Below are 24,224 nucleotides of genomic sequence, written 5' to 3'. Positions count from 1 at the left end.
CCTGATCAGTCAGCAGCCATCAACATTGAGGCAAGACCCTCCATCAGCAAAGAGATTACAACTCGCTGAAGGCCCAGATGATAGCATGTGTTAGCAATAAAGTATTTTTTATTTAAGGTATGTACATTGGTTTTTTTCTAAGACATAATGCTATTGCACACTTAATAGACTACAGTCTAGTGTAAACATAACTTTCATATGCACTGGGAAACCAAAAAATTCGTGTGACTTGCTTTATTGCGATATTCGCTTTATTGCAGTGGTCTGGAACTGAACCCACAACATCTCCGAGGCATGCCTGTATAATTGTGAGGGAATTTTTCTCTTATATACACATAATGAGTTTATTAAGGCTCCTTTAGATGTCAATATATTACTTGTAATCTACATTATTCTAGTTTGTGTTGTAATGCTCAATAGCAATGGTAAAATACACAAAGTTTGATACAGTTGTTACTAGATTAAGAAGCCTTTTGAAATGTTGAATCTGTTAGGAGAAAATCATTCTTTGAATAGAGCATTTTGATGTCCATAAACTGAGTGGATTAGATATGGCTAATCTGTTTTCTTGAGGTTCCTTCCTTGTTTTTTCTGTCTAGTTAACTGAACAAAAGTAAATTCCAGATGCTTTGCAGAAAAATTCTAGAAAAAAAACATTTTGTGCCTTTCTTTCCTAGGCAAAGAACAAAGCGATACGCTGTTTACATTTTATAGAGCTGTATCAAAACCACACAAGTAAGTATTATGATTTTTCTTAGACTCTTTCTCTAAGTTTCAATAAGTACTGAATATACAAACAAGAACTAGTTGCAACTAGTTGTATAGCATGAAAAGATGTTAACTAAAACCTTTTTGGGCTGATGCATTGTATTATTCTTTGTGCGTCGTTTTGTTTCTCCAGCATGCTATCTGAGATCTTGGCCCCAGACTATTTTAGCTAGACAGCAGTAGTGTCAGAGTACGGAGTCTGTCAATCTCTGTGTAAAACAAGTCACCATTATCTGGGATGAATGTGCAGTTTACTCTTTACTTTCATTCAGACTTGTACCAACAATTACAGGAAGGGCCTTGAAGAAAAGTTGTGTTACCATTTCATAACATAAGCTGTTGTTTTTAAAATATTAAATTGAGAGATTTATCTCCCTTGCACTCTCCCTCCTCCACCATGTTTAAAATGTATATACTTAATGCATAGTGGGAACCTAGTTATTTCAGGCTCTTAAGAAATTCTTATATAACAACATTGCACCAAAAAATGAGTCTGGGGTTCTTTATGAAGCAGAAAGACGGCTGAAATGGTAACTCTCGTGTATGGAAAATCCAAGAACACTGAAGCCTAAGGGGAAATCTTAGGTTAAAGGCTGAATTACTAGAAAATGTAAATACCAGGAAGAATGTTCAAATGCCTCACATGTGAGCTCTCTTCAAAGTTAAATGAGGATGATTAGATGCATACTTCAGATTTTCCAAGTAAATCCTGATTATTTTTTTTATGGAACAGTAAAGTAATATTCACAGGTGTGTAAACAGTCTTAATCTACTCCAGAACTTTACCTGGATTAACCCTTCTCTTCCTGTTCAGTGTTCTGAAAAAGAAACGTACTCCTTAGGTGTGCTAGCTTAAAGGCTTTCTACAAGGAACAATTATACTGTAATGCTTTTTTTTTTTCCTCCCTTCCAGTTTACCATGACATTAGTGTGAAATTTAAAAGGACAACCATCCGCATGAAGAAGCAAAACAAAGGTAACTAAAGCTGCCTGGAAATTTTGAAGTTTTATTAATTATGGACTAGTATTTATTTGAAGATGGTAAATTTGTACAATGTTCATTTACTTCAGAGACATATCATTTGATTCTAGTCTATCATGTCTTAAACGTTGAAGACAACCCACTGTGTTTCATTAGAAATTCCTGCTGTAGCTGACTTTGTTTTTGTTTTTGTCAGTCAAGTTTTCTCCCTTTCCCACTGGTGGATGCTCTAATTCCTGGTTTTCTTTTACCCTTGTTGCTTCCCCTTCCTTTTGGCTCCCAGTCCGTGTCTCTCCATGTGCTTTGTTTTCTTCTCTCTCAGGTTTCCAAAATGTAGCTCCGCCTGCTCTAAATTACTTTAAATGTGGAAAAGTTTAATCTCCTTCTAATAGCATAAATGTTGGAGGCAAAGGCCTTTAGAAGTATCTTGCAGGCATTTATTCCCACCATAATCCCATGCATGTTGTGGAAAACTGATAGACTCATTCCAGTATTTTTAACCTTTTTAATCACTGTTTTCAAGACAAAGTTCAGAGATATTTTAGTCTGCAATATTGGGAGTGCTTCAAATGTGAATCAGAGTGCAAGTGCCTCAGATCCATGCCTTTTGAAGAGCAGCATCTGTCAAAGCCCCACTGATGTACCCATTCCTCCTAATCCCACGCTGGGGTAGAGTGGGCAGCAATCCTCCCTCCGCTGTCTCAGACTACCTGTGGCCATGAGCTGGAACCAGGACAGCATCCAACCTGCTGCTCCATCAAAACCGTTACTGCTTTATTTTCCCTAAAATAAAAGCCTACCAAGAGCTCCCAGTGTGGAAACTGATACGCTGTCTAGAGAAATTCTCTACCCTAGCTTCTTGCCCTGCACCAGACCAGTACAAAGACCATCTCGCTGTTGCGTAGCAGCAGAGTTTCATCTCTCTATCTTTGCAAGCTGTTCACCTTCACTTTGATCCCAATCGTAGTAAGGGCAGATACTTCTTTAGACTCCCATAGGTTAGATACAAGTAGTACTGAGTCCACACCTGGTGGCTCTCGGCTCATTGATCTGTTCTTCCATATGGTTACCAGTCCATTAAAAGTACTTCAGAAAAGTATTTTCAGTCCACAGTGGTACTAAGTCACTGTTGATAGTTGTGAAGTATGGCATCCCAGCATGTCCCAGCAAGACACAGCAAACACTCAGATGATTGTCTGTCTTCTCAGAGGACTATCTCCTGGTAAATGATAAAAGGGAATGTCTCGTTCCTTCCCAGATGATGGAACTCATACAATTTATAGTATGTAGAGATGAGGAACATGTACTTGCCCAAGCACAGGCTCCCATCATTGCCATTGCTCCTACTCAAGAGAAAAGGAACCTGGACCACAGCCATATAGATTTATTTGGGGAAGCTTTGATGTGTTAGTGGGCAGGAAATTGAGGGAGGACCGTGGCAGCTTTCACCTCACAATTTTGGCCAAACAGATGCACAGTCCACCAGACGTTGCCACTCAGTTGTGTGTGTGCTGTCTCCACCAGCTTCCACTCAAGCGCTGACCTTTTGAAGACGCGGGGAATGCAGTGCTGACTTTCTACTATCCCTTTCCTCACCTTCAGAGCTGTTGCAATCTGTGCTTTGCCAGCCGCTGGCGATGCTGGGGATACGTTCACAGCAACCTTGTAACCTGGCATCGTGCTTTTCAGGATTGCATCGTAAAAACTCTTTATCATATGAAGCAGTTTTTAGAGTTAAAGGTTAGCTTATTTCTAATGCATTGCAGTTCTGGGTGTGGTTCATTTTACCTTCTAGGCAACTTGTGTTTTAAAGAGCTTGAGTGATGATACGAGGTCATTTCTTTGCATGAACCTTTGAACTAGACTTTTATGTACAAGTGTTTGATTCAACTCATTTAGCATAACTTTGCTTTCAGAACAGATGTAGGTAGTGGCTGTTTCACAGAGAACAGATTTAGTTGCAGCTGAATGTCCTAATTGGTCCTGTAATTTTAACATGCAAACAGGAAATAAATTCAGCTGCGTGACTGATCCTTTATAAATCATTTTAGTTTTGTTATGGTAAGACCTGAATTGCAAGAGCATTTAATGATTAGCTCATAATGAGTCAGAGACCTGGGATAATTTTTCAGAAATAACTGCCATTGTGTTCAGTTACTTAATTATTTCATCAATTTCTGCAACCTTTGAGTAAGCTGAAGCATTGACACTTTGGACATAGCGTTTGATTTTGTGTAGCTAATATTGTTGTTCTGCACTGTCATGTTAATAATATGAGAATATAATTATTAATGTTCAGAGTTTTTAATATGTATTTTGCAAGCATCTAAAATTGCTACGAACCTTCAATACAGTTTTTACTAGATGACATTATTTTGGTTCTGAGATAAGGATTTTTTTAATCAGTGTGACGGAAAAGTGATAGCGTGGGTTTAGAAAAATCTTCTCAAAGCAGCAGGCGTCGAGTCAGATTGTCTTCTCATTTAAGTTTCTGCAGTTCTGCATTTAATGACCCCTCAAGGTCATAAATAATTTGGCCTGTGATTTTTAAGGTAACCAGTTTTAACAAGCTTCAATTTAGCCTTCAATGTATTAAAGCAAAAACATACAAAGAACAGGAGTAACACAACCGAACTACACGTTTGACCATCCACCTACAAACAATGATGCTATTGCTGTTAAATGGCAAAGGAAGGTCCTCATTAGATGCTGTTACCTTCTTGCAGTAGGACACAGAATAAGGCATTCCTTCCCATCTCGTCTGATGTGTTCCATTCCTGGACCTCAGAAGCAAGAGCAGCCAGGGCCACCTTACAACTAATATCGCTTCACCACACCGTTGTCCCCTTTTATTGCCATTTTACTGTTGGCTTTAAGAAGCAAACTGCCTCTCCACTGCCTTCTCTTTTTTTCCAGAGAGGACCTATCTGTAGCTAACATACTACTCTTACCCTGCCCAGTAAGACTGTTCATTCCTCTTACACACTGAACATCATGTGTGAAGACCACTGATTGATCTTGCTTGGAAAAATATATTTAGTTTGCATTTTGTTCTAGGCTTTGAATGTGCTGTAGCAGCATCATTCTGCTGATTTCTGTTTTGTTTTTGGTCCACCCCCAGGTCCTTTTTCTGTTGCTGTTCAGTCAGTCTTTCCCATTTTGTATTTGTGCTTTTCATTTCTCAGCACAGCACTTTGCACTTATCTTTGTTAAATTTCAGTGTTTTCACTTCAAACTGTGTCTCCAGTTTTTTAGGCCCATGTTGACCTCTCCTCCTCACCCCCAGTGTGCTTGCAGCCTTTCCTGAGTTAATGTCCTCCACCCATTTTTTCAGTCTCTTTTCCACTATTCAAGTTGTTAGTGAAGGTATTAGCAGGAACTAAAGCCAGAAGAGATCCTCAGTAGGATCCTATTTGGGGAATGCTCTCGGCTTGGCAGCAGACTGCTGGTAATGGGGACACATGCTTTAATGATGATTTTGCATGGTCATTATTTCCCTTGTTTATTTTGTGAGAAAATCATGCAGAACTGTGTCGGAATATAAAATCCAGTTCTGTCACATTAGCACCTTAGTCCTAAGGTAGCATCCATGCCAGAGAAGGGAATCTGGTTAGTTTGACATTGAGCATATCTGTGTTGGGCATTTTTGGACAGTTCTCCAAGCACCTAAAACCTGATTGATAATAGCATGTTCTGTGCCTGTCTGAGCACTGAATTTAAGCTGACTGATCTGTACTGTCCCAAGTCCCCCTTTTTCTGTTTTGAAAGCTATACCAGTCCTTCGGGTCTTCGTCTGTCCTCCCTAGCTGCCAGTTAAAACCAGGAAACCCTTTTCCACATAATAAATATTTTCCCTCCTGTTTAACTGATGGAATAGGTCCTGCATTTCTTATTTCTTGAAGCAGGTTTGATGTTATCTGAGAAAAAAATCCATGTTCATGTCCAGTATGCTTTGGAGGGGCATCACTGGGCTCACTCAGAAGTGTAACAACGGATCAGTACGTAAAATACTACAGGTTGAGTGTGTGCGTGTGTGAGAGACGGAGACAGAGAGATGCATCGCTATGTCCTCATAATGTTCCAAGTCATATGTCTGTGCAAAAATGGAGTTTGTAGGGGCGGTCTAGATAAAGCCCTTCCTGATTTTGCCTTAATCCCTGCCAGGCTTTGGGGTCTGTGGTACACCGTAAAGGCCAGATTCATGGTAACAGAGGGAGCTGGCTGTAATTTAGCAGTTACGTGACTAGTGGAGATGTTGCAGAACAAGACTTAACTTGAGCCGGGCGGGCTCGCTGTGGGCTCTGGGCTTTGTGTCTGCCACCATGCCAGGGCGCTCCTATTTCTAGCGTGTGCTGGAGGGCTGAAAGCTGCCCAGGGTATTGCTTGCCTGCGCTGCAAAACATGCTGTGTTTTGGGGTGTGGACAGCTCTTAATCTTCATCTGTGACTGTTCTTTACACTTCAAAGCAGTCACAAGAGTACCCCGCTAGCCACACCGAGGCATCTGTGAGCAGTGTACATCAGTTCCTAACGTCAATTAATAAAGGGAAATGCAAACCAGTTTGTCAAATGGACTTAGGGGGCTGTGAAGCCCAGCACCGCTACCTTGTAGCCGTACTCAATGAGAAATTACAGTTTGTTCTTCCTATTTCTGTCTCTAGATGCGGTATATGTAGACTCTCTTCCTTTAAAGTATCAATGACTCCTCCTGTTTGCTGGTGGCATTGCAGCGGTACAGTGCTGTGTGCTGAAGCCTCTCACTTTGCCTAATTACAGCTGGTGGATTCCTATATTCGGCTTGTTCCCAGTTCCTGTACGTAGGACTCAGGCAGCTATCTCAACAAATAATCACAACAAAGCCTAATGGTTTAATAGAAAAGCTAAGGTGACCCTTAAGTGTCCCTTTCTTGAATTTATTCATCATTTCTGTAAAACGGAAGATACCCCAGTCTTACAGTCAGGACAATATATTAGACAAGTCAAATCCAGGTTTAAAGAGCTGTGTAATGTGAACGTCTATATGTGAACTTAATTTGGAGTAGACTGGTCCCTTAATGTGGATTTAAAGAGGATATTCTATTTCCAAACTCATGTTAGTTGGCTACCCAGAAAATCTACCATAGTTTACTCATAACGGGTTGCGTTTAGAATAGAGATAACTCAGAAAATTTAGTTCATAGGAGGAATACATTTTAAATGAGTCTTCTCTTGGTTACCCGTGTGTATTTTTCAGTGCGAGAAACTTTCAGTAATATTTAGATGTCTCTATTGTCTTTTATAGGCCTCACTGGTTAAACTGCAGTAATGCAGCATGAGTGCCAGGGGCAAGTTAAAAATGTCTGAGCACAACTTTTTCTCCACAGTTAGAGTTTGCAGTTGAAATCCTTTGCTTTTGTATTGGGAATAAATGTTGTTCAGTGACTGATTGACTAATTTGCTGGCTGATGAGTTTCATGTATTAAAAATCTACAGAAGCCTGATGGAATTAAGGTGGGAGAACAGCAGAGATGCAGAAGACCAAAAATGAAATGCTTTAAGTCCCTGGAAATGAAACTTTGACAAACAGCCTCTCAGAGATCGTTCACATGTAATTGTGTCTAAAACTTGATTGTGTCTCATAGCATAGAAAACAATATTTTTCTCAAATGTCAGAATAAATGGCTTTGGAGGGTTATAGTTTGTTTACCAATTATAGGTTAGAAGAATAAGGGAAATATTGGCACAGTAAAGCATGCAGCACTGGAATATGTTATTTTTTCTTCATTTACTCAGCAACAAGACTGTCCTGCAGAATGGACTAATTTGTAAGCTGTCTTTGTAGCTTTTAAGTAAAATACATTACAACTATCACAAACACGTTTTTAAAGATTAATAGAGCTAGGCCACATAAAACAAGTCTCCTTGGGGAGCGAGAGAGCAAAACTAGACTCTCCAAAAAATAACCCCCTAATCTAGCAAGTCTAAGAAAGCATTTGCAATTAATGCTAGTGCAACGTAATTATGCATTTGAGCTAATGGAACGCTTTAGGATGGAGATGGGTGCAAATGAGATGCAAACCTATATGCGTTTGTGGGATTTGGAATATAGTTGTGTCTCCCTCCCACTCCCCTACAAATTCCAAATTGTGATTGTTACTGCCTTTTCTAATTTCACCAGCGGTTTCCACACACCCCAGGCTTTTTTTGAATGCTCTTTTTGCTTTCATGGAATACTCTCTTGTTCTTCAAGCTTAATTAAAATAATTGTTTCTTCCAGAATTAGTGGAATTATTTTACTGTCTTTCCAATGTAGCATTAGCTCCCAAGAATCTGTTATCCGCTTCATTTCCATGTCCAGTCCTTCATGTCGTGCCATTAAGGTAGTAATGGAGTGTAATTCATGCCGCTTTTTGGGGCCAGAAGGAAGGAAGTGCTGTCTCTGCACAGTACCTTGGCAATCTCCTCCACTCGCTTACACAATATATAGTAGTCTGCTGGCCTTTGTAACGTGGACAGGACTAGCGTGACTTCTTTGTGGCTGTTGTCTAGGGACTGTTGTATCTTGCCCAGGATGTGTAGCAGGTCAGGCAGCACATAACAAGTTCACATTTTGAAGATTAACTACAGAGTGTGAATTTGGTGTAAGTGGGTGCAATGATGCCTTCCTCAACCAGTCCCACCTCAGCTGCTCAGAGTTTTGCTTACCAAGAGCTGAGTAAAATAAAATAAAAATGTGGTAAGTTTTATTTGGCTACCCAGAGGCTTGTAGGCAGCAAGAGAGACCAGTGCCAGTGTGTGCTCAACCCCTTTCCCAGTGGCTCTGTCTTCAGGCCAGACTTCTCTGCTGGAGCCTTATTGCTCACAGACAACATTGGACCTTCCTTTGCCTCCCCAGGCCCTCCCTGATTTCTGTGCTGCATGTGACAGAGGTATTGAGCACAATCTCGGGCTTTAGGAAGACACTGCTGGCCTCTCTGATCCAGCAGCGACCTCCTTGGGATTGGGACCTATTCACTTTGCTTCTACTGCGAGGTCCTTCTCCTTTGTACCAGGGAGCAGGGAGTCCAAAGGGCAGCACTGCATGAAGCCTGTCATTTGTTTTGAGCAGCAACTTCACAGTAGGAGACCAATTTACACCTCTCTACTATGTATCTAAACCAGGACTTTAAACTCAGATTGCCATCATTAGGAGTTACTGAAGCTGTCGCTCAGTAGTTGGTCAATTGAAATGGCAGAGAAAGCAGGTCTGAAGCTATGAAGGTATTGCTCTTTAGAAGAGACAGTCTTGTTACCCCAGTGAGCAGATCATCCCAGAACACCAGGATCCAGTTACGTTTAGATCCTCTCTCTTTTTAAACATTTCATTTTAATATTCTTAAGTAAGCTTGTTGCCTCGTTTTTCTGTTGATTTTTAGTTTTGGGGAATACTAGGTTCTTATTTGTCTGCCAAGTGGGAGAAGAAAATTGCCTTACATTTGGTGAATGTTACCTGGGGAGGTGAGGTGTGAGTTGTCCATTTGTGAACAACAGTAAACGCTTCTGAAGGTGCCAATGGCTCTACTAAGAAATGCTACCCAGACCTGGGGTTTGCATTTTTTTAACGTTTTCTTGTTTTGAGTTTATAGATGGTGACATTTTCCATTTGATTTTGCAATACGTTAAGTAGGAAATATTTAATATAGAAAGAATATGATTTTTATGTTAGCATGGCTGTGAAGACTGGGGAAAATGGTACATTTACACTATGTTATCATTTTTAAGATATGTTAATGTGTTCTAACATAATAGGTAATGAAGATGGTTAAGAAGAGGTCTTAGATCTGTTTTTTCTGAACTAAGTTGTATGCTTACACTTAAATGTATTTTTTTTTCTCCAGGCTATGGTCTTCGTTGCCACCGAGCTATCATCACCATCTGCAAACTAATTGGCATTAAAGACATGTACGCCAAGGTTTCTGGTTCCAAAAATTTGATTAACATCACCAGAGCTCTCTTTAAAGGCTTAACAGAACAGGTAAATTGTACAGTCAACAGTCTTGTTGTTAGATCAGGGGACAGACCATGATTGATACCATAATAATTTGTGGTCAACCACACAGTTTGAATTTAAGTCTTAAAGTAGAGAAAGTTTTCCAAGAACAAACAAAATCCTTATGTGACTATTTCCTCCTACTATGCCTCCTCCGCAGGAGCTGTATAAAGTTGTCCAGTCAGGAGCAGCAGTAAGTAACTCTCTTCGTTCCACAGCCAAGTGCCTCCAAGGGAGATCTGAGCTTCTGGGCTTTCATTTGTGGGATTTTTGGTGACATTTTAAAAAGCATGGGCAGAGGAAACTGTGGCCTTGCTTTGGTTCCTGCTGCTTGTTTGTTTGCATACTAGGTTTTCATTGCTGAAGGACTGAACATAGCAGCGGCTTCTATCGCTAGTGTAACTAAGATCCCTGAAATAAATCAGGGAGGGGATGTCATTTCCTCTAACATAAAGTGCTCGCAATGCAGATTCTCTGCCTGAGTCAGCTGTCTGTAGTTAACAGAGAGATCCAGCATGCAGCATTTCATCTAACTTAGTTTGAACACCAGCCTTAGGATGAGTCAGTCCTTTGGAAATTCTTGGTTGTCTCATTTGGCCATAGGGTCTTGGCAGCTGCCAGGGTGTAGCTACTTACATTCCCAATATTTAAATGTGGCCGGATCTGCTTGCAAGGCTATAGTTGTCAAATTTGTCATTTTGTCCTAGCCAACTTTTTCAGTTTAGTCTCGGGAGAGGAGGCAGTTACAATTCTCTTTGCCCAATGAGATGCTTATAGAGACTCTTCGGTATCTGAGGATACTCAGACCTGAGGAAGTCTATCGTATATTTTTGATGCATTGTCTCTGAGAAGTCTTCCACAGAAGAAATGAAAGAAGGGCCTGCTGTATAGATCATTGCTCCTAAAGATGTGCAGTTGACAGCTTTCTTGTCTGCCCTAAAAGGGAAAAGTTTCCTTGGTCCCAGTAAACATTCTGTAGAATCTGAGCATTAACAAAACAACCTGTATATGGGGATGAGGTACAGTTGAAAATAATGTTGAATTAATATGATTTTAGTAGCTAAAATTATCTGTTAAAGCAGCAACAAGCGCTTTACTGTTGTCAAAGCAAAATTTGTATTCATATGAAACTATAAAACAGCCTAATGGCAAGTATAATTTAGTGCTGGAAAGTTTGTTGTATGGGAATTCAGCAGATAACGTCTACCATCCATCTCTGTCCAGCAGCAGCTGGATATGTGTGAAAAGGATCTTTGTTTTATTTTCCTTTGCTTTGTTCTTGACAGTGCAGGATTATCTGTGTTTCTCCTCCTCAGAATGATGGCACGATACTGCACTTTGGTGCTACAGGTTACTAACATGCCAACACACACATTTATTAGCAGGATGCACCTTTTCTAGCCAGAACCCTTCCAGAAGCGAGGTGCTCTAGGGTGACATTATAGTGCTGGAAGATCAGAAGTCTAGCTACCTGAATTCCTGCTGCTTGTGCTATTAGCTCTTTTGAAATCCACAAGGATGTACCTGATGAGTCCTTTAATTTATGCAGTGTTGAAACTGTTTATTAGTAAATTACCTTTTTTTTTCTAGCCTGCACAACCATATAAAGCTTGACCTCAAGTAAACCAACATGGTGCATCATTGCTCCTGAGATTAATGTTATCTAGGTATGATTTAAACAGGGATCAGCCAGAAGTGGAAAACAAAACAGCCTTTCCTGTGATGTTTGTTAGCCTGAAACTTTTTCTAATTGTGTTTTCTTTTTCCTGTTCCTCCTGTCCCCACAGGAGACTCACCAGCAATTAGCAAACCAGAAGAACCTCTACGTTGTAGAGTTTCGGGAGGAGCAGGGCCCACTGCCCATCATTGTGGCGTCACCCGAGGGAGCCATCCGCGAAGATCCCGAGCCTGAAGATGAGGTTCCAGACACCAAGCTGGAGTGGAGTGAGGTGAAAGAAGCTCAGGGAATGAAGAAATCTCCCTGGGCAAATGTCAGACGGACAGCATGGTGAAAGCCTCAGTCACCCCGTCTCTTCTCTTCAGAGGTGCAGCTGGGAAGGTCCAGCTGAATTGGACGGTTTGTCTAGGCTTATGTTTCGGATGAGGGCACCGGTAGCTCACTCATGCCATTCATTTTGCTGCTCACATGACTACCATTCAATGACACCATATTCTTTTCTTCTGGCCACTTTCAACTATGAACATTAACAGGGAAACGGCCAGTGGACATGACATTGACTTCAGGCATGCATTTACTCGATTCCAGAAGATGTTGTGTAATCAGCAGCTCCCTGGTTTCCTTCGCAAGCTCTTGGGAAACTACTGAAAAGATGAGGTTGTCAAAGCAATAAAGAATCCTCAGAATGAGATTAGTGTGGGTTTGTTTGTTGTTTTTTTTTCCAAAATGCCAATGTCTTCTTAAGTGTGGGAGATCTCGGAGCAAGCAGCAGTTGTGGGAGTTCATGTGTGCACTCTCCATCTCCCTCCCAAGGCTCACTCATAATGCTGGGGGAACTGTGAAATCAGAAGGCAGAAAGTGTGTGCCTTGGGGGAGAGGAGAAAAGGTGGTGATGAGCAACATCTGGGGGTGCACAAACACTAATCACGCAAGTGGGGGAGTTCCCCAACTGAAGCAGAGCCCAAATATCTGAGGACAACCACCCCACATTCTCCTGTGAGATGCTTTAGTGTTTTGACAAGCATTGGAAATGCAGTCCAAAACCTACTGTCCAGCCTTTCCTATAGCACTTTCCTCTGCATATGTGCTGGGATAGGACCTGGCTTCATTCTCTGCCAATTTGGTACCAAGTTAGAGTCTCGGGGCCCAGCCCAGAATTCGAAAGTGCTTCAGCTGTAAGAGAATTAAAGGAGTAAGAGAAAGGCCGTGATTCAGACCAGCCTCTGACTGAAGATTGAATTAAACCCCTTCATGTAGAAGGTCTCCAAGTGAAGCATGCAGAGGTAGGTGCTAGAAGCTAGATCAGCCCACTGGCTGGAGGAGACATCACCCAAGTCCCACCAGAGGACAAAAGGGCTCTGCATCTACATACAAGGACATGGTGCTCTCCTTGGCAACTGCAAGCTGTTGTCTTAGGCATTGCAAAAGAGATGCTGGAACTGAACACTGTTTCATGACAAAGTCTTAAAGCAGTCCAGGGTATAAAACAATTCAGGAGTTTACTTCAGTGCCTTCTTTTTTGTCTGAACTGTGGCCAAAGCTCAAACACAGTAGCCATTTCTTTTAAGGTCTGTGAGCACTTGCCAGGTATTTCTCTGTATGCCAAAAATGTTTGCCACATGTTGTCAGTACAGAAAAAAATATCTTAAAAATGCTTCAAGATCAGCCTGGGAATCTGCATTTGATGTTAAAAGCATTTAGGAGCAAGTTTTCATTGATGTAAATTCTGTAGGTTTCTAAAGACAGCAGTGGCGTATGTACAGTCAGGCATGGTGAGTTTAATTGAATTTTATCCAACTCTGTTAATCAAAATTCTAAGTCATGCCTGCTGAGCAGTTGGCCAAATGCTTTGTTCTGATTTGCCAGCTGAATCTAAATTCAGGATGCAGAGTTTGGTTTGCAAACTTTCTTCTAAGCAGCATATCAAACTGCTGCTCAAGAGTGCAGGCTCACATTTAGCTTGCCTCTTACTGCTGATGTAACTCGGGATAAAGGATGAATAAACCTGGGCTAAAGCAACCAAATCTTGCATCATTTAGCTGCACTTCAACTTGCCTCTGTCCTTGCAGAAACGCAGTAAGCTGAAGTGACCGGGTTCTGCCACTGAGCTGAAGTAGCCTCTGCTTCCTCAGGTCATGGAGATTGTCTACAGCGACTGACTGGACCAGCTGCTCGTCATTCACCTCCCCGCGTTGCAGCAAGCAGACGGAACATGCCAGCATTTTCAGGAGTAAGTTATATGTCCGTAGCAAATGAGTGACTGCCTCTGCACTCTGAGATGTCTTGCTGCCTCCTCGCACTCTGCGCTTGTATTTCCTCACCCTGAACATACAGGTAAGCGCCCGTATTCTGGCACAAGGATGGCAACGTACATGGGGACAGTGCTGCAGGAGATCATAATGGGTCAAGGCTGCACAAAAATTGGGGATGTGGGTGATGAGAGGGTCTCCAGCAGCACTCCAGCTGCCCCGTCTGGATAGCGGGGTGGGATGATAGGATCGGGTGGGCCCGTGTGTCGTCTTGGGAAGGGCTGGAGAAAAACAAGCTGTAGGGGCAGGCAGGTCCTTTGCTAGCTCTACCCAGGGCAGAGCAAGTTGTGAAAGCCAGCTCACCCAGACCTGAGTGCTGTTCCTCATGCAACCCAAACTCGGGGCTCGCACCACATTTTCCCCGCTCCCGAGATGTGCAGGCCATCACTCAAAACAGCAAGGGTCCCGGCCTCTCTGTAGTGAGTAGAGGTCTGCAAACATAAATCTCCCCAAACCCTTCCTGGTCACTCAGTACTTTTTGCTCTCACTGCACTAGTAAAACAACACTTCATTCTTTGCAGGGGATCTTTTCTCCACAGTGGCCAGTGGTGATTTCTAGCTTGTGCCTCCAAGAGCATCCACACAAGCCTTGCAGGTCTGCCTTGTTTGGCTGGTAGAAATTAGGAGCTGCAAGGTAAGAAAGCAGCGGTAGGTGGAACATCATTTGCCTTTGCAGAGGTTGAAGAAAGTATTGCAGCAGCCACAAATTTCCATCCTTCTGCAAGGCTTGCATGCTAGCTGCACTTGCGTCTGCTCCCAGGAGGGTCTCCAGCACTCCTTTGCCCTCCCTCTGTGATCTGGAGGAGGTTTGGTACCTTAAGAATACCTTAAGAAGGTATTCTTTAATTAAGCAAGAGCAACCACGAAAACAATTTGGATGTAGTTAATGAATGATATGCCTGTAATCTTGTTTGTTTGTTTGTATCACAGGAGCTGAGGTTTTACCTGCCTTCAGGTGGATGGTTTGTTTCTAATTAGCATGCAGCTTCCCACTCTCTGGGGCAGATGCCAGCAGGCTTCATCTTGCTGCTGAGGAAGCTGGAGGAGAAGAGCAGAGGTGGAAACTCCAGTCACACTCCCAGCTGAGAGCTGATCATGGCTGCGGGAATAGACCCGAGCAAATGCAGACCCTGAGATGAAGTAGCCCCATGTGTTGGGCCAGGCTGGGAGCAGCTCTGCAGTCAAGGACTGCTGGCGCCTGGTGGGCAGCAAGCCACTTACATGTGAGTGCACCCAGCAAATGCCCCCAAGGTCCCTGCCCACCTCCCAGGCTTGTCCTGCCGTGGTGTAACACCTTCCTCCCCTCAAGTCTCTCTGTCCTGCCTATCAGGTTTGCAATTGCAACTCAGCAGTGGCAAAGAGGATGGAAAGGGACCGCAGCAAGGGCAAACCTCGGCATATTGTTATCCAGCACACAACTCCGGCATGCCCCAGCGAGGTACTTCACCACGCTCCATTTCAATTAAATAGTCATTTCCCTGTCCTGGGCGGTGCAGTGATGTGCAGTGGTTTGGGTTGGTGCCACGCTTGGTGGTTTCAATCACTGAAGGCATTGCCCCGTGGATAGCAATGCCTGTTTGCGTTAAAGCCTGTTGCGCAGTGGAGTGCTGCCTGTCTTGCAGGTGTCCAGCAGCTCTGCTGATCCAGCCCTGGCTCACTGGATGCTCACAGCCACCTATCAGTCATCTCTGCAAAACTGCCGCGTGCTTTGCTGCTAATATTTCTGATTGTACTCCTCCACCAAACAGTTCCAGCCACAGGGCTTGTAAAAGATGCAAGTGACCTTGGCTAAAAAGTGACTGATTTGGGGGAATAGCCATAAGAAATAGCCATTTCTGTGCCTGCTGGTGTCTTAGGTCAGGGTAATCACTTTGAACAAATGAAGAATGAGGAGTTTGATCCTGTAGAGTTCTCCATGGAGGGTTTTAGATAGCATGGTTGAGATAACTGCCCTGAGGACAGACAGGAAGAAATGCCAGTGTGCCCTACATGGTGCAGGATTGACCCCACTGCCTGTGGAGGGGGGATCTCTCAGACAGGTGCTCTGGGCATCGCCGGGGCTCGTGGTTGCACTGTGCATCACGGAGGAGGCTCAGGGGCATATAGAGCAGATGGGGCCCTGCACCCCACGACCACCTCTCGCAGCAGGCGATCAGCAGTCAAATCCATTCCCCATGTTGCACAACGGATTTGTTGCAGGGAATTTCAACCACAGCCCTCCCTGTGGTTTTGCCCAGGTTTCAGGCCCCTGGACAAAGGATAGATAGAGAAAAGCACGGACAAATGGCAGAGGAAGAAGAGGAAAAGACCAGATTTGGACTCCTCCCCACTTTGCTCCTTCAAAGCTGCTGCCAGTCTTGACCCATGAACTGGGCTGGGTCACTGTGGTGAGGTGGAGGTGGAGATTGCCACCAAAAGTGCTTGAAAGTCACCTGTGCCATTATGGGAATAATCATCCCCTCCAGAGATGTTTGCACCCATCCAGACAAGTGTCTCTGGGGGAGAAAGACAAAGCCTGCTTCCGCCTCCTGGGTTAAAACACAATAACTCCAGCCCATCTGAGCACACTGTGTTCGTCTGATCCAACGTTTCCAGCATGCTCCCAGCAGCTTCTCAGGCCGATGCCATCCTTGGGGCTCTCTGTGGGCACCAGACCCGGGACACATGGGGTAGGAAAGTGCTCGGAGGTCCCAGGGGAGTCTCAGGGCAGCATCTTTCATTTCCACAGCATCAAGGTGCACTGTTTCCCAGGCAGCACCTGTCTCAGGCTGCCTCGCTGCTGGGGCATTTGGGGCAGACGAGGGCTGGAGGACTGAGCGTGATGGGTGACAGAGACCTCAGAGTGCTTTTTGCATCTGCTTTTTCTCTTTTTCTGCACCAGCAGTGCACCGCTGGTTTTTTCCAGTGCTGGTTTCTAGCAGCGACATGCTAATGCAGGAAGGGAGGTGCCTGACTTGGGGCCAGAGGGGAAGGGATGGGCAGGTGAACTGGCATGAACTGGTGTGAACCGGTGTGTGGCAGGGAAGGGGGAAGCAGAGGGCAAAGCAAGGCGGAAGAAGATGGGGAGGAGAGTGAGGAGCTCCAGGCTGGAGGGAAGCATTGGGCGCAGGAAAAGGCGGCCACAGGTACCACATCCCAGGGCATGACTGCAAATACCTCTTTTTGTAAATAGCCCCAACCAAGGAAGGCGTCTTTGTGCTTTAATGCTAAATTCTGGGGCGTTAATAGCATCAGGGCAAATCTGCGCATTAAAATTTCCCCCACCCCATGATGACGCGATGCTGAAACCAGTTCCAACAGGAGCAGGTTAAACCTTCAGAACCAAGCGTCATTGTCAAAGCGACTGCGAGTTCCCTCTGTGCTCTGAAAAGGGGTTTCTTTTCCGCCACTGTTGCAATCAGCTTGCTTTTATCACACCAATGCAAGCAAAACAGGTCGGGCCGGTTTTTAATATGGAAAAACGAGGAAAAAAAATCAAATGTTTGCCCCATATTGCAATTAAAAAGCATCAACGCAAACCCATGACCACAGCTCAAAAATCCCCCCAGGATCTGAAACAATAGATGTGTCTCTCGTCCACCGTTATTCCCCTCCCGTTCTCCAGCCCTTGTTATCATCCAGGAACTTCAGACTCAAAAGGGAAGCAATTTTTGCTCTGCAAGCTGGGAGAGCTAATACGAAACCACTGCATGTTAGGTAACATGTGAAAACACCCCTTCTTGGGCCTAAATCCCATTTAAATTAACTCACTCGCGTTAACGCTGTGGAGTAATTTAATCATGCGGATGGACATGATCACTGAGATGAACTCCAGTGCCTTTTGGCCCTGGCTGCAGCGCCCCACAGGCTGCCTCTCACTGTAAAAGCCTGGTGCCCAGGTCTGCGCCTCCTCTTTCGGTGCTGCCTTGCTACAGAGCAGCAATCCTGAGACCCCGTGGGGCTGGCACCTGCGCGCCGCAAAGGGAAATCAGCAGCAATGACTCCTGCCCGTGTGCAAAATTACAGAAAACCTATTTTTATTAGTGACAGAGGGTTTGTGAGCAGCTGTGCACCAAAGATGAGAGTTGTCTCTGCTTATTCGAGGCATTATTCCAATGATCCATATAATTCTCCTGCAGTCTCTACAGTGCATTTTCTTGATTGTATTTCACAGGGAGATTAATGGCAGTGGTAACTCTTGGGGTTACGGCTGTGCCTCGTAATTTGGCAATACCCATCAGGGGCTGCAGGCATTTGTATTTCCCCAGAGGCAAGCTATATATTGCCCCATTTCTCATCACAAGTCAGAGAATGCATTTCTGGAAACTGCATGAAATATTCTTTTGGCATGTCCAACTCAGAGAGGGAAATATATGGCTGGCTTTCACTTAAAATGGACAGATTTCATACTCGTGCTCCTGAGCGCTGGTTGTTCAGGCTTCCTCTGATAGCAAGAACAACCTTGAAGGCATAAGGGGGGGCTCAGGAAGATTCTGGCGCTTTGAATCCAATGATACTATTCTGTTTAAAGCTGGATTTTTCTTCTGTTTGAGTCTCACTTGTGAACAACACATCATACCCAACCCAGAAGAGACTGAAGGGGAACAGATCATGCCAGGATATAGATTTCTCTGGCAGGCTCTTTTTCTTCATTGCCGTGGTCCCACATACCAAGCTGCTTGTTTATGGTCTATACACTGAAAAACAAAACCCAGACCCAGCCCAGAAACTGCAGTCATTGAACAACTCGCGTTTGTGGGTGACCACACGGCACACTTGCGAGAGGAGACTCAGGACGACTTCCATCGCCGGAGCGAGTACACCTTATGGATCACGTACATCAGGGTAGCTAAGAATGCAAATACCTACAATGGAAAAATACATTAGCCAGTTAACTTTTTATTACAGGGCACATTTCCCTGGATTGAGCAACCACCTCGTAACGCATTATGTTAGTATTGACTTTTGCCCGTTGGGAGACATTCGTGCAAAATAGGACTGGAACGGGTTTCTCGCCTCCCCAGACAGTTGGTGTAGTTAAAGATTTGCCCTCGAGGCCGCCTCATGGTCACCCACCTGCTTTCCCCCCCTCCGCTAGGCAGGCACTCACCACCGCAGCAATGTTCTCCTTGTAGATGGCGTGCGGAAAGGTGGAAGACGAAACTCTGAAGTTGTAGGTGACATAGGCTTGCAGCACAGCGGCACTGAGGTAGAAGAGAGCAGCTGTGCCCTGGCAGATGACGTCCTGAGAAACAAGGATTGCCACGGTCATTACCCAGGAGGGAGTGCACTGCAGCGGGGAATGAAAAGCAACCTGCTCCCCAAGCCCTGGGCCACAATGTGAAGCATGGCAGGAACAAAAGGGACAGTTTTCTACCAGTGACACCAGGGAGGGGACAGGCATCAAGGTCTTTCACCCCCACTTACCAAGGTGACCCAGGAGCAGCTGCCACCGTGCGCCCCGCAGAGGTAAAGGCACAGGAGGGTGGTGGACATGACGAAGCAAAGCACAGAGACAAACATCACCCAGCCTTGTGGCATGGCCAACGTGACCTTCGCAGAGGCCACCAGGATCCAGACGAGGCCCCCAAAGATCTGCAAGCCAAAGTGGGACAAAGCATGACCAAAAGGAGCCATATCAAACCCGGCCCGCCCACTCAAACAGACTCGTGGGTTAACAAAGACCTCATGCAAATGCCACCCCAAAAGCAGACAGAATAGGTTGAAGAGAGATAGTGCAGCCAGTTTTACTGCCTAAGCTGAGGGAAATAGGGTTGCAGCACCTAACTCCAAGCGCCCCAGGAGCACTGCCTGGGAATGAGGGTTTGTGTTGCTGCTTGGACCGTAGGGGTCCTCTGCCGCAGGCTGCACAGGGGCTGTGCGAGCTCCCAGCCGCTGGTCAGGTAGCGGCAGGCCCCCATCCTCAGCCAGCCTTGGGAGTTTGCAATGGATTGTCCAGCAGAGTGGGGAACACAAGAACAGCTGTATCTACCCTGTCCTTTCTCCACCGACAGGCTCCTACGCAAGAGGGCGAGAGCAGGACACCCAGCCCCGTGGGACTTCGGAGCAGCAAGCAGTGTCTTTGCACTGAAATGCACTCCGTAACTTTCTTCTGCAACAAATCAACCCAGTTTTTTGAACGCGTGCAAACTTTTGGCCGCCACAGCACCCTACAACGAGGAGCTGCTCAGGAGAACCCTCACAGCACAGAGAGCAGTGCCACCATGGGGACCCATCGCTCATCACTGGTCACTCTCAATTTTGCAGGTAAATCCCCCGGAGGCAAGTCAGCCCCGCTGATGTTAGGATCACTTGGATCATCAGCAAATCCCGAGGCCAGGCTTCACCACCATCCAGGTGCTGACTCGTATAAATCATGGCATTTCCATTTCCTTGGAGGCATTTTGGAAGTGGGAAAGAGGTTTTCCCTCTGCTTTAAGACATTCAGAAAATGTCACGTCATTTGTGTCATCCCAGATTTGTAGGAGGAGACAGCTTATTGTTTTCATAGCAAAAATGTGCAAGTTAGATCATGGATGTGGCTGAGATCTTGCCAACCCCCTGGAAGAAAAAGGATCTTCCAAAGTGCTGCTGCGTTGGCGTGTCCCGTCGTAACCAAACACCAGCACCTGAAAACAAACCCGGGCCCTATAATAACTCCTGCGTGGAGACTACATGACTGCATTGCAGCTACAGATCCTGGGAAAAGCACGCAATTGCTCCATTAAAATCCAGCAAAATCAGGGTGAGCTATGAGGTCAGGGGGAGAAGCACCACTTCTCATCCTGCCTCTTCCCATGTCTCTTTGCTGCACGATGTGATTTCTGAGTCAGGCAAACGTGATTTCGTTAGTGACCTTGGTTTGGTGGTGCTGCTGTTCAGCAGACTCATAAAAACCAGCAAAGGGTCAAGAGGCTCCTTCTGCAACGGTCTGCAGCAGGATGGACAATGCAGTCTGAGAAAACCTTGTCTTTTAAATGGTGTGTCACTTTTACAATCCAAAGAAATCTGATTTTAGCCCTTTTCAGCTTCTCCACATAGGCCTGGCTGCTAAATTTAATCTAGCTATGCAGAAAGCTCTTCAAATAAAGTAGATGACAAGAATTAAACCCAGCCTCACAGAATAAATACGGCAACGCTTAATCAACGCAGCCAGATGTGGCAATCATCCGAGCTGCGGGCAGGCCCTTCTGGCATTTTAGCAACTGTCCAAATACTTGAAATGTCTTTTTTTTCCCCTGTGGTTCCCATATTAACCCACTACAGGCAACCCTGGGTCCTCCTGAGGGCTGAGAAACACTTTATGAATGCTGTGATTCAGGGGAGCCTCCTCCTTTGTACACAGTGGAGAGAATAGAGCGGCACAACCTAGTCGTAAACTTCCCGTGATGGAGATAAAACACCGAAACCTGGCTTTTCGGCATTCCTCCTTCCCCCACGGTGCCTGAGCCTTTAGGGCACGCATTTCCAAGCCTTCCCCAAACCAGAGGATAGTTTGTGGGTTATTTCCTCCTCCTTTAAGCTGCCTGGCCAAATTCCTCAGAGACAGGAATTACAAGGAGACAGCCGGGGGCACAGTCGGTGCCGAAAGGCGCCGGAACAGGCGGCAGCCTCGGGCCTGGGATGAAGGCAGCCAGTGGCAGGGGGGCCGGGTGGATGGCCCCAGCCTCGGTGGCTCTGTGCTCACCCCGCAACGCCGCCAGGGCTTTCTGAGCCTGGGATCGCTGCCGGGAATTCGTGCCCTCCTTCCCACGGCCGTGGTGAGCCTGTACTTTGCTCTCAGGGCTTGTGGGAAGAGACCAAACCCCTGGAGCACATTTGGGGGCAAAGCCTTTCTCCAGGCCTTGGGGACGTCTGCTTTAGCCCCGTTCCTCTTCGCTTGCCAGCTTTTGCTAGGAGATGGAAGTGAACGGTGTCGACCCCGGGGAGGTGGATTGGGTGGGGGGGCAGGGAAAGCTTTGATGGCAAAGCTGACGTTTTCAGCGTGAAATAACATGAGCCCCCTCCTCAGACCCTCGGCCGGACACCTCGATGCTGGATGAAGGCACTAGGGTTTGACAAAAGCCCCTCGAAATGTGGGACGAGTGGGTTTGGAGGGGGAAGCACAGGGGGAAAGGGCTCTAGTGGAAACTCGCCGTCTTTCCCTCAGCACTCACAGTTAACCGCTTTGCATCAGCCTTGCCCAGCCCTTCAAGGTTATGATCTTCTCCAGCCCGATGAGACTGCAAGGCGGGAAGAAGCAGCAAGGAGCTCGGCCAGCCTTCCCTCTCCCGCCATGCCCGCACGCCCAGAGCAGCTGCTAAACCCCCTTCCCCGTTAAATTCGCCCACAGAGCAGACCGAGGGGAGGCTCAGGGCGTGCGGTGTCCCCCAGCCCTCGCGGCTCCCTGGCGTTACGGCGCGGCTCTTGGGCGCCAGCAGCTCAATGCGGGCTGGGCACCCTGCGAGCAGCATCCCTGGCGGCAAGCAGGCACTCACGATTTCGGGGATGAAGAGCACATCGGGGAAGGTGGTCAAGACGGCCAGGCCGCTGGGCAAAGAGGCGGCAGAGGTGGCCGAGGACATGGCGAGCCTTTCCCGCGGTGTCTGCCAGCCGCTCTGGCTCTGGCCGCCGCAGGTGGCTGCCAAACGCAGCCTCCCTCCTTTCCTCCCTCCCTCTTTCCCTCCCTCCTGCCCTCCCGCTGGCAGGTGAAGGTAGCTGCGAACTCACAGGTGTGGCCAAGCCCTTCGACTGGGGGTTTCTCCGTGGCCATCGCAGCCTCTGCCGGAGAGGGCAGATGCCGCCGGTGTCGGTGGCGGGTCCCGGGCTGGGGGGAAGGAGCCCAAGGGGGGTCACTTCGCTGGGGGCACCAGAAGGAAAAGCCTGGGGTGCCGGAGCAGGGCCCCGTCCATCCCTCGGGCCCCAGCGGGAGCATGGGAGCTGGGTCGGGATCCTGCGGGGGCGGTGGCGGGAGCAGCCGGCAGGATCCTGCTTCACTGCAGACCCCAGCACTGGAGGCCAGGGAAACGGGTGAGGAAAGAGCCAAAATCCTCCCTACAACTGCCCCTTTCTGCTGCTCTCTAAGGGCCGGAGCTGGGAGTCCCCTTGGTGACGGGGCTGAGTCCCCAGCAGGGTCTGTGCCCCGCACCACTGGGCTTTGCGTGCGAGACAGGGCGAGCAGGGGGGCCCAGCCTCCACCGTGGCTCTGCAGGGCCGAGGTGCCAGGAGAGCAAAGGGGCGAAGCCAGGTCCTTGGGGCTGGGGGCAGCGGAGACCCCGCTGCACTTCGACCCTGAGAGGGGTCGAGGCTGAGGGCAGCAGGAGGGGCACTGAAGGGGCAAATAAAGCTGTGCGGTTTGTTTTCCTTGCAGCATACGCTGCACAGGGGGAGCTGTAGCAGAAAGTGAGACGGCCTGGACGAGCCCCAGCGATGAACTCGCATCCTGGGGCCCTGAGCAGCCTCTGCTCCCAAGCTGCAGTCACGGTGAAGAGCTTTTCTTGCCTGGACCCAGCCCTCCTCGAGGAAGGAGGCTAAGTGACGTGTTTGGGGACAGAAAAGCCTCGCTGCCTTTTTGTCCCCACACACCTCAGCCTCTCCCAGCACCGGCCTCACGCCCAGTGCCTTGGAGAAAGAGGCCAGGCCCAGTGGCAGGGGGGCCAGAAAGGGAGCATTTCTATCACTGAGGGCGGTGAGGGTCTTCAAGTCCCAAACCCCGAGATTGTGGGATGCTGGTGCATGACTTGGCAGCAACAGTGGCTTCCTCACCTCCCCCCAGGCACTGCGCGCAGATGGTCCCGGGCTTTAGTCGCACCCGGGTCGCCCCAGCCCTGCAGGACAAGCCAGGGATGCGGAGGGAGGGTGAGGGGCCCTGCCGAGAGCGGCGCTGGGGTTAAATAAGCAAACCCTGGACTGAACGCACCAGTGTCGCTTTGCTTCGGGCTGGATCACCCCAGTGTGCATTTCCCCGAGCCAAAACCCTGCAGTGGGCTGTGACCGTGCACGGTCCCACTTGGCTCGGCCCGTCCCCGGTGCAGCTCCGCGGTGAGGTGGGACACAGCTCCCGGGAGCGGAGCCGGCGGTGAGCGCGGGCTGCGTCCTGCTGCAGCCCCTCCGCGAGGGGTGCGGGGCTGCGACTGCGGCTCTGCTCCTGCCGGAGCGGGGCTGGAAAACACCCTCACCGGCTCATGGCCGCAGCAGCTGGAGTCGGACAAGGCGGCTCCCGCCAGCAGGCAGAGGGGGTGCGGGAGGCGAGAGAGCGGCTGCTGCACAGCACCAGGACCTGGGAAACAGAGCGTGGAGCTGGGTCTCTGCGTGGCAGGGCCACAAAGTCCAGGCGCATCCCCATTTCTCACCATGGGAATAAAAGCCCTGTTTTCCCCAAGCAGGGGGAGGGGACTGCTCTGCAGATTGTTTTTTTTGAGGAGAAAGCAAAAGCAAAGGGAGTGCCAGAATCAACACTCAAGGAGTGTCTCTCTCTCACGCAAGATGTTAACAGTTTATTAAATTGGTAAAAGAGAACTCT

General features: G+C 47.2%; 2 protein-coding genes across 2 annotated transcripts in view; one reads left to right on the top strand and one right to left on the bottom strand.

The window, feature by feature from the left end:
• Positions 1-12,124, top strand: part of MRPS5 (mitochondrial ribosomal protein S5) — a 63,076-nt gene extending 50,952 nt beyond the window's left edge. The window contains exons 8-11 of the mRNA XM_067292868.1: positions 678-735; positions 1,682-1,744; positions 9,606-9,742; positions 11,545-12,124. Coding sequence (XP_067148969.1) covers positions 678-735; positions 1,682-1,744; positions 9,606-9,742; positions 11,545-11,769 — 483 coding nt within the window. The 3' untranslated portion in view covers positions 11,770-12,124. The remainder of the gene's footprint in view (positions 1-677; positions 736-1,681; positions 1,745-9,605; positions 9,743-11,544) is intronic.
• A 4,914-nt stretch (positions 12,125-17,038) lies between these two features.
• MAL (mal, T cell differentiation protein) lies at positions 17,039-22,353 on the bottom strand. Its single transcript, XM_013961210.2, has 4 exons — positions 22,201-22,353; positions 19,151-19,318; positions 18,834-18,968; positions 17,039-18,588 (listed from the first exon to the last, which is right to left on the bottom strand). The coding sequence occupies exons 1-4, from the start codon at positions 22,285-22,287 to the stop codon at positions 18,514-18,516; spliced, it is 465 nt and encodes a 154-aa protein (XP_013816664.1). The 5' UTR covers positions 22,288-22,353; the 3' UTR covers positions 17,039-18,513.
• Positions 22,354-24,224: the final 1,871 nt, after the last annotated feature.

Source organism: Apteryx mantelli, chromosome 3 (genome assembly GCF_036417845.1).
Source record: "Apteryx mantelli isolate bAptMan1 chromosome 3, bAptMan1.hap1, whole genome shotgun sequence".
NCBI classification, from domain to species: Eukaryota; Metazoa; Chordata; class Aves; order Apterygiformes; family Apterygidae; genus Apteryx; species Apteryx mantelli.
This window is presented reverse-complemented; position numbering and strand designations above follow the sequence as displayed.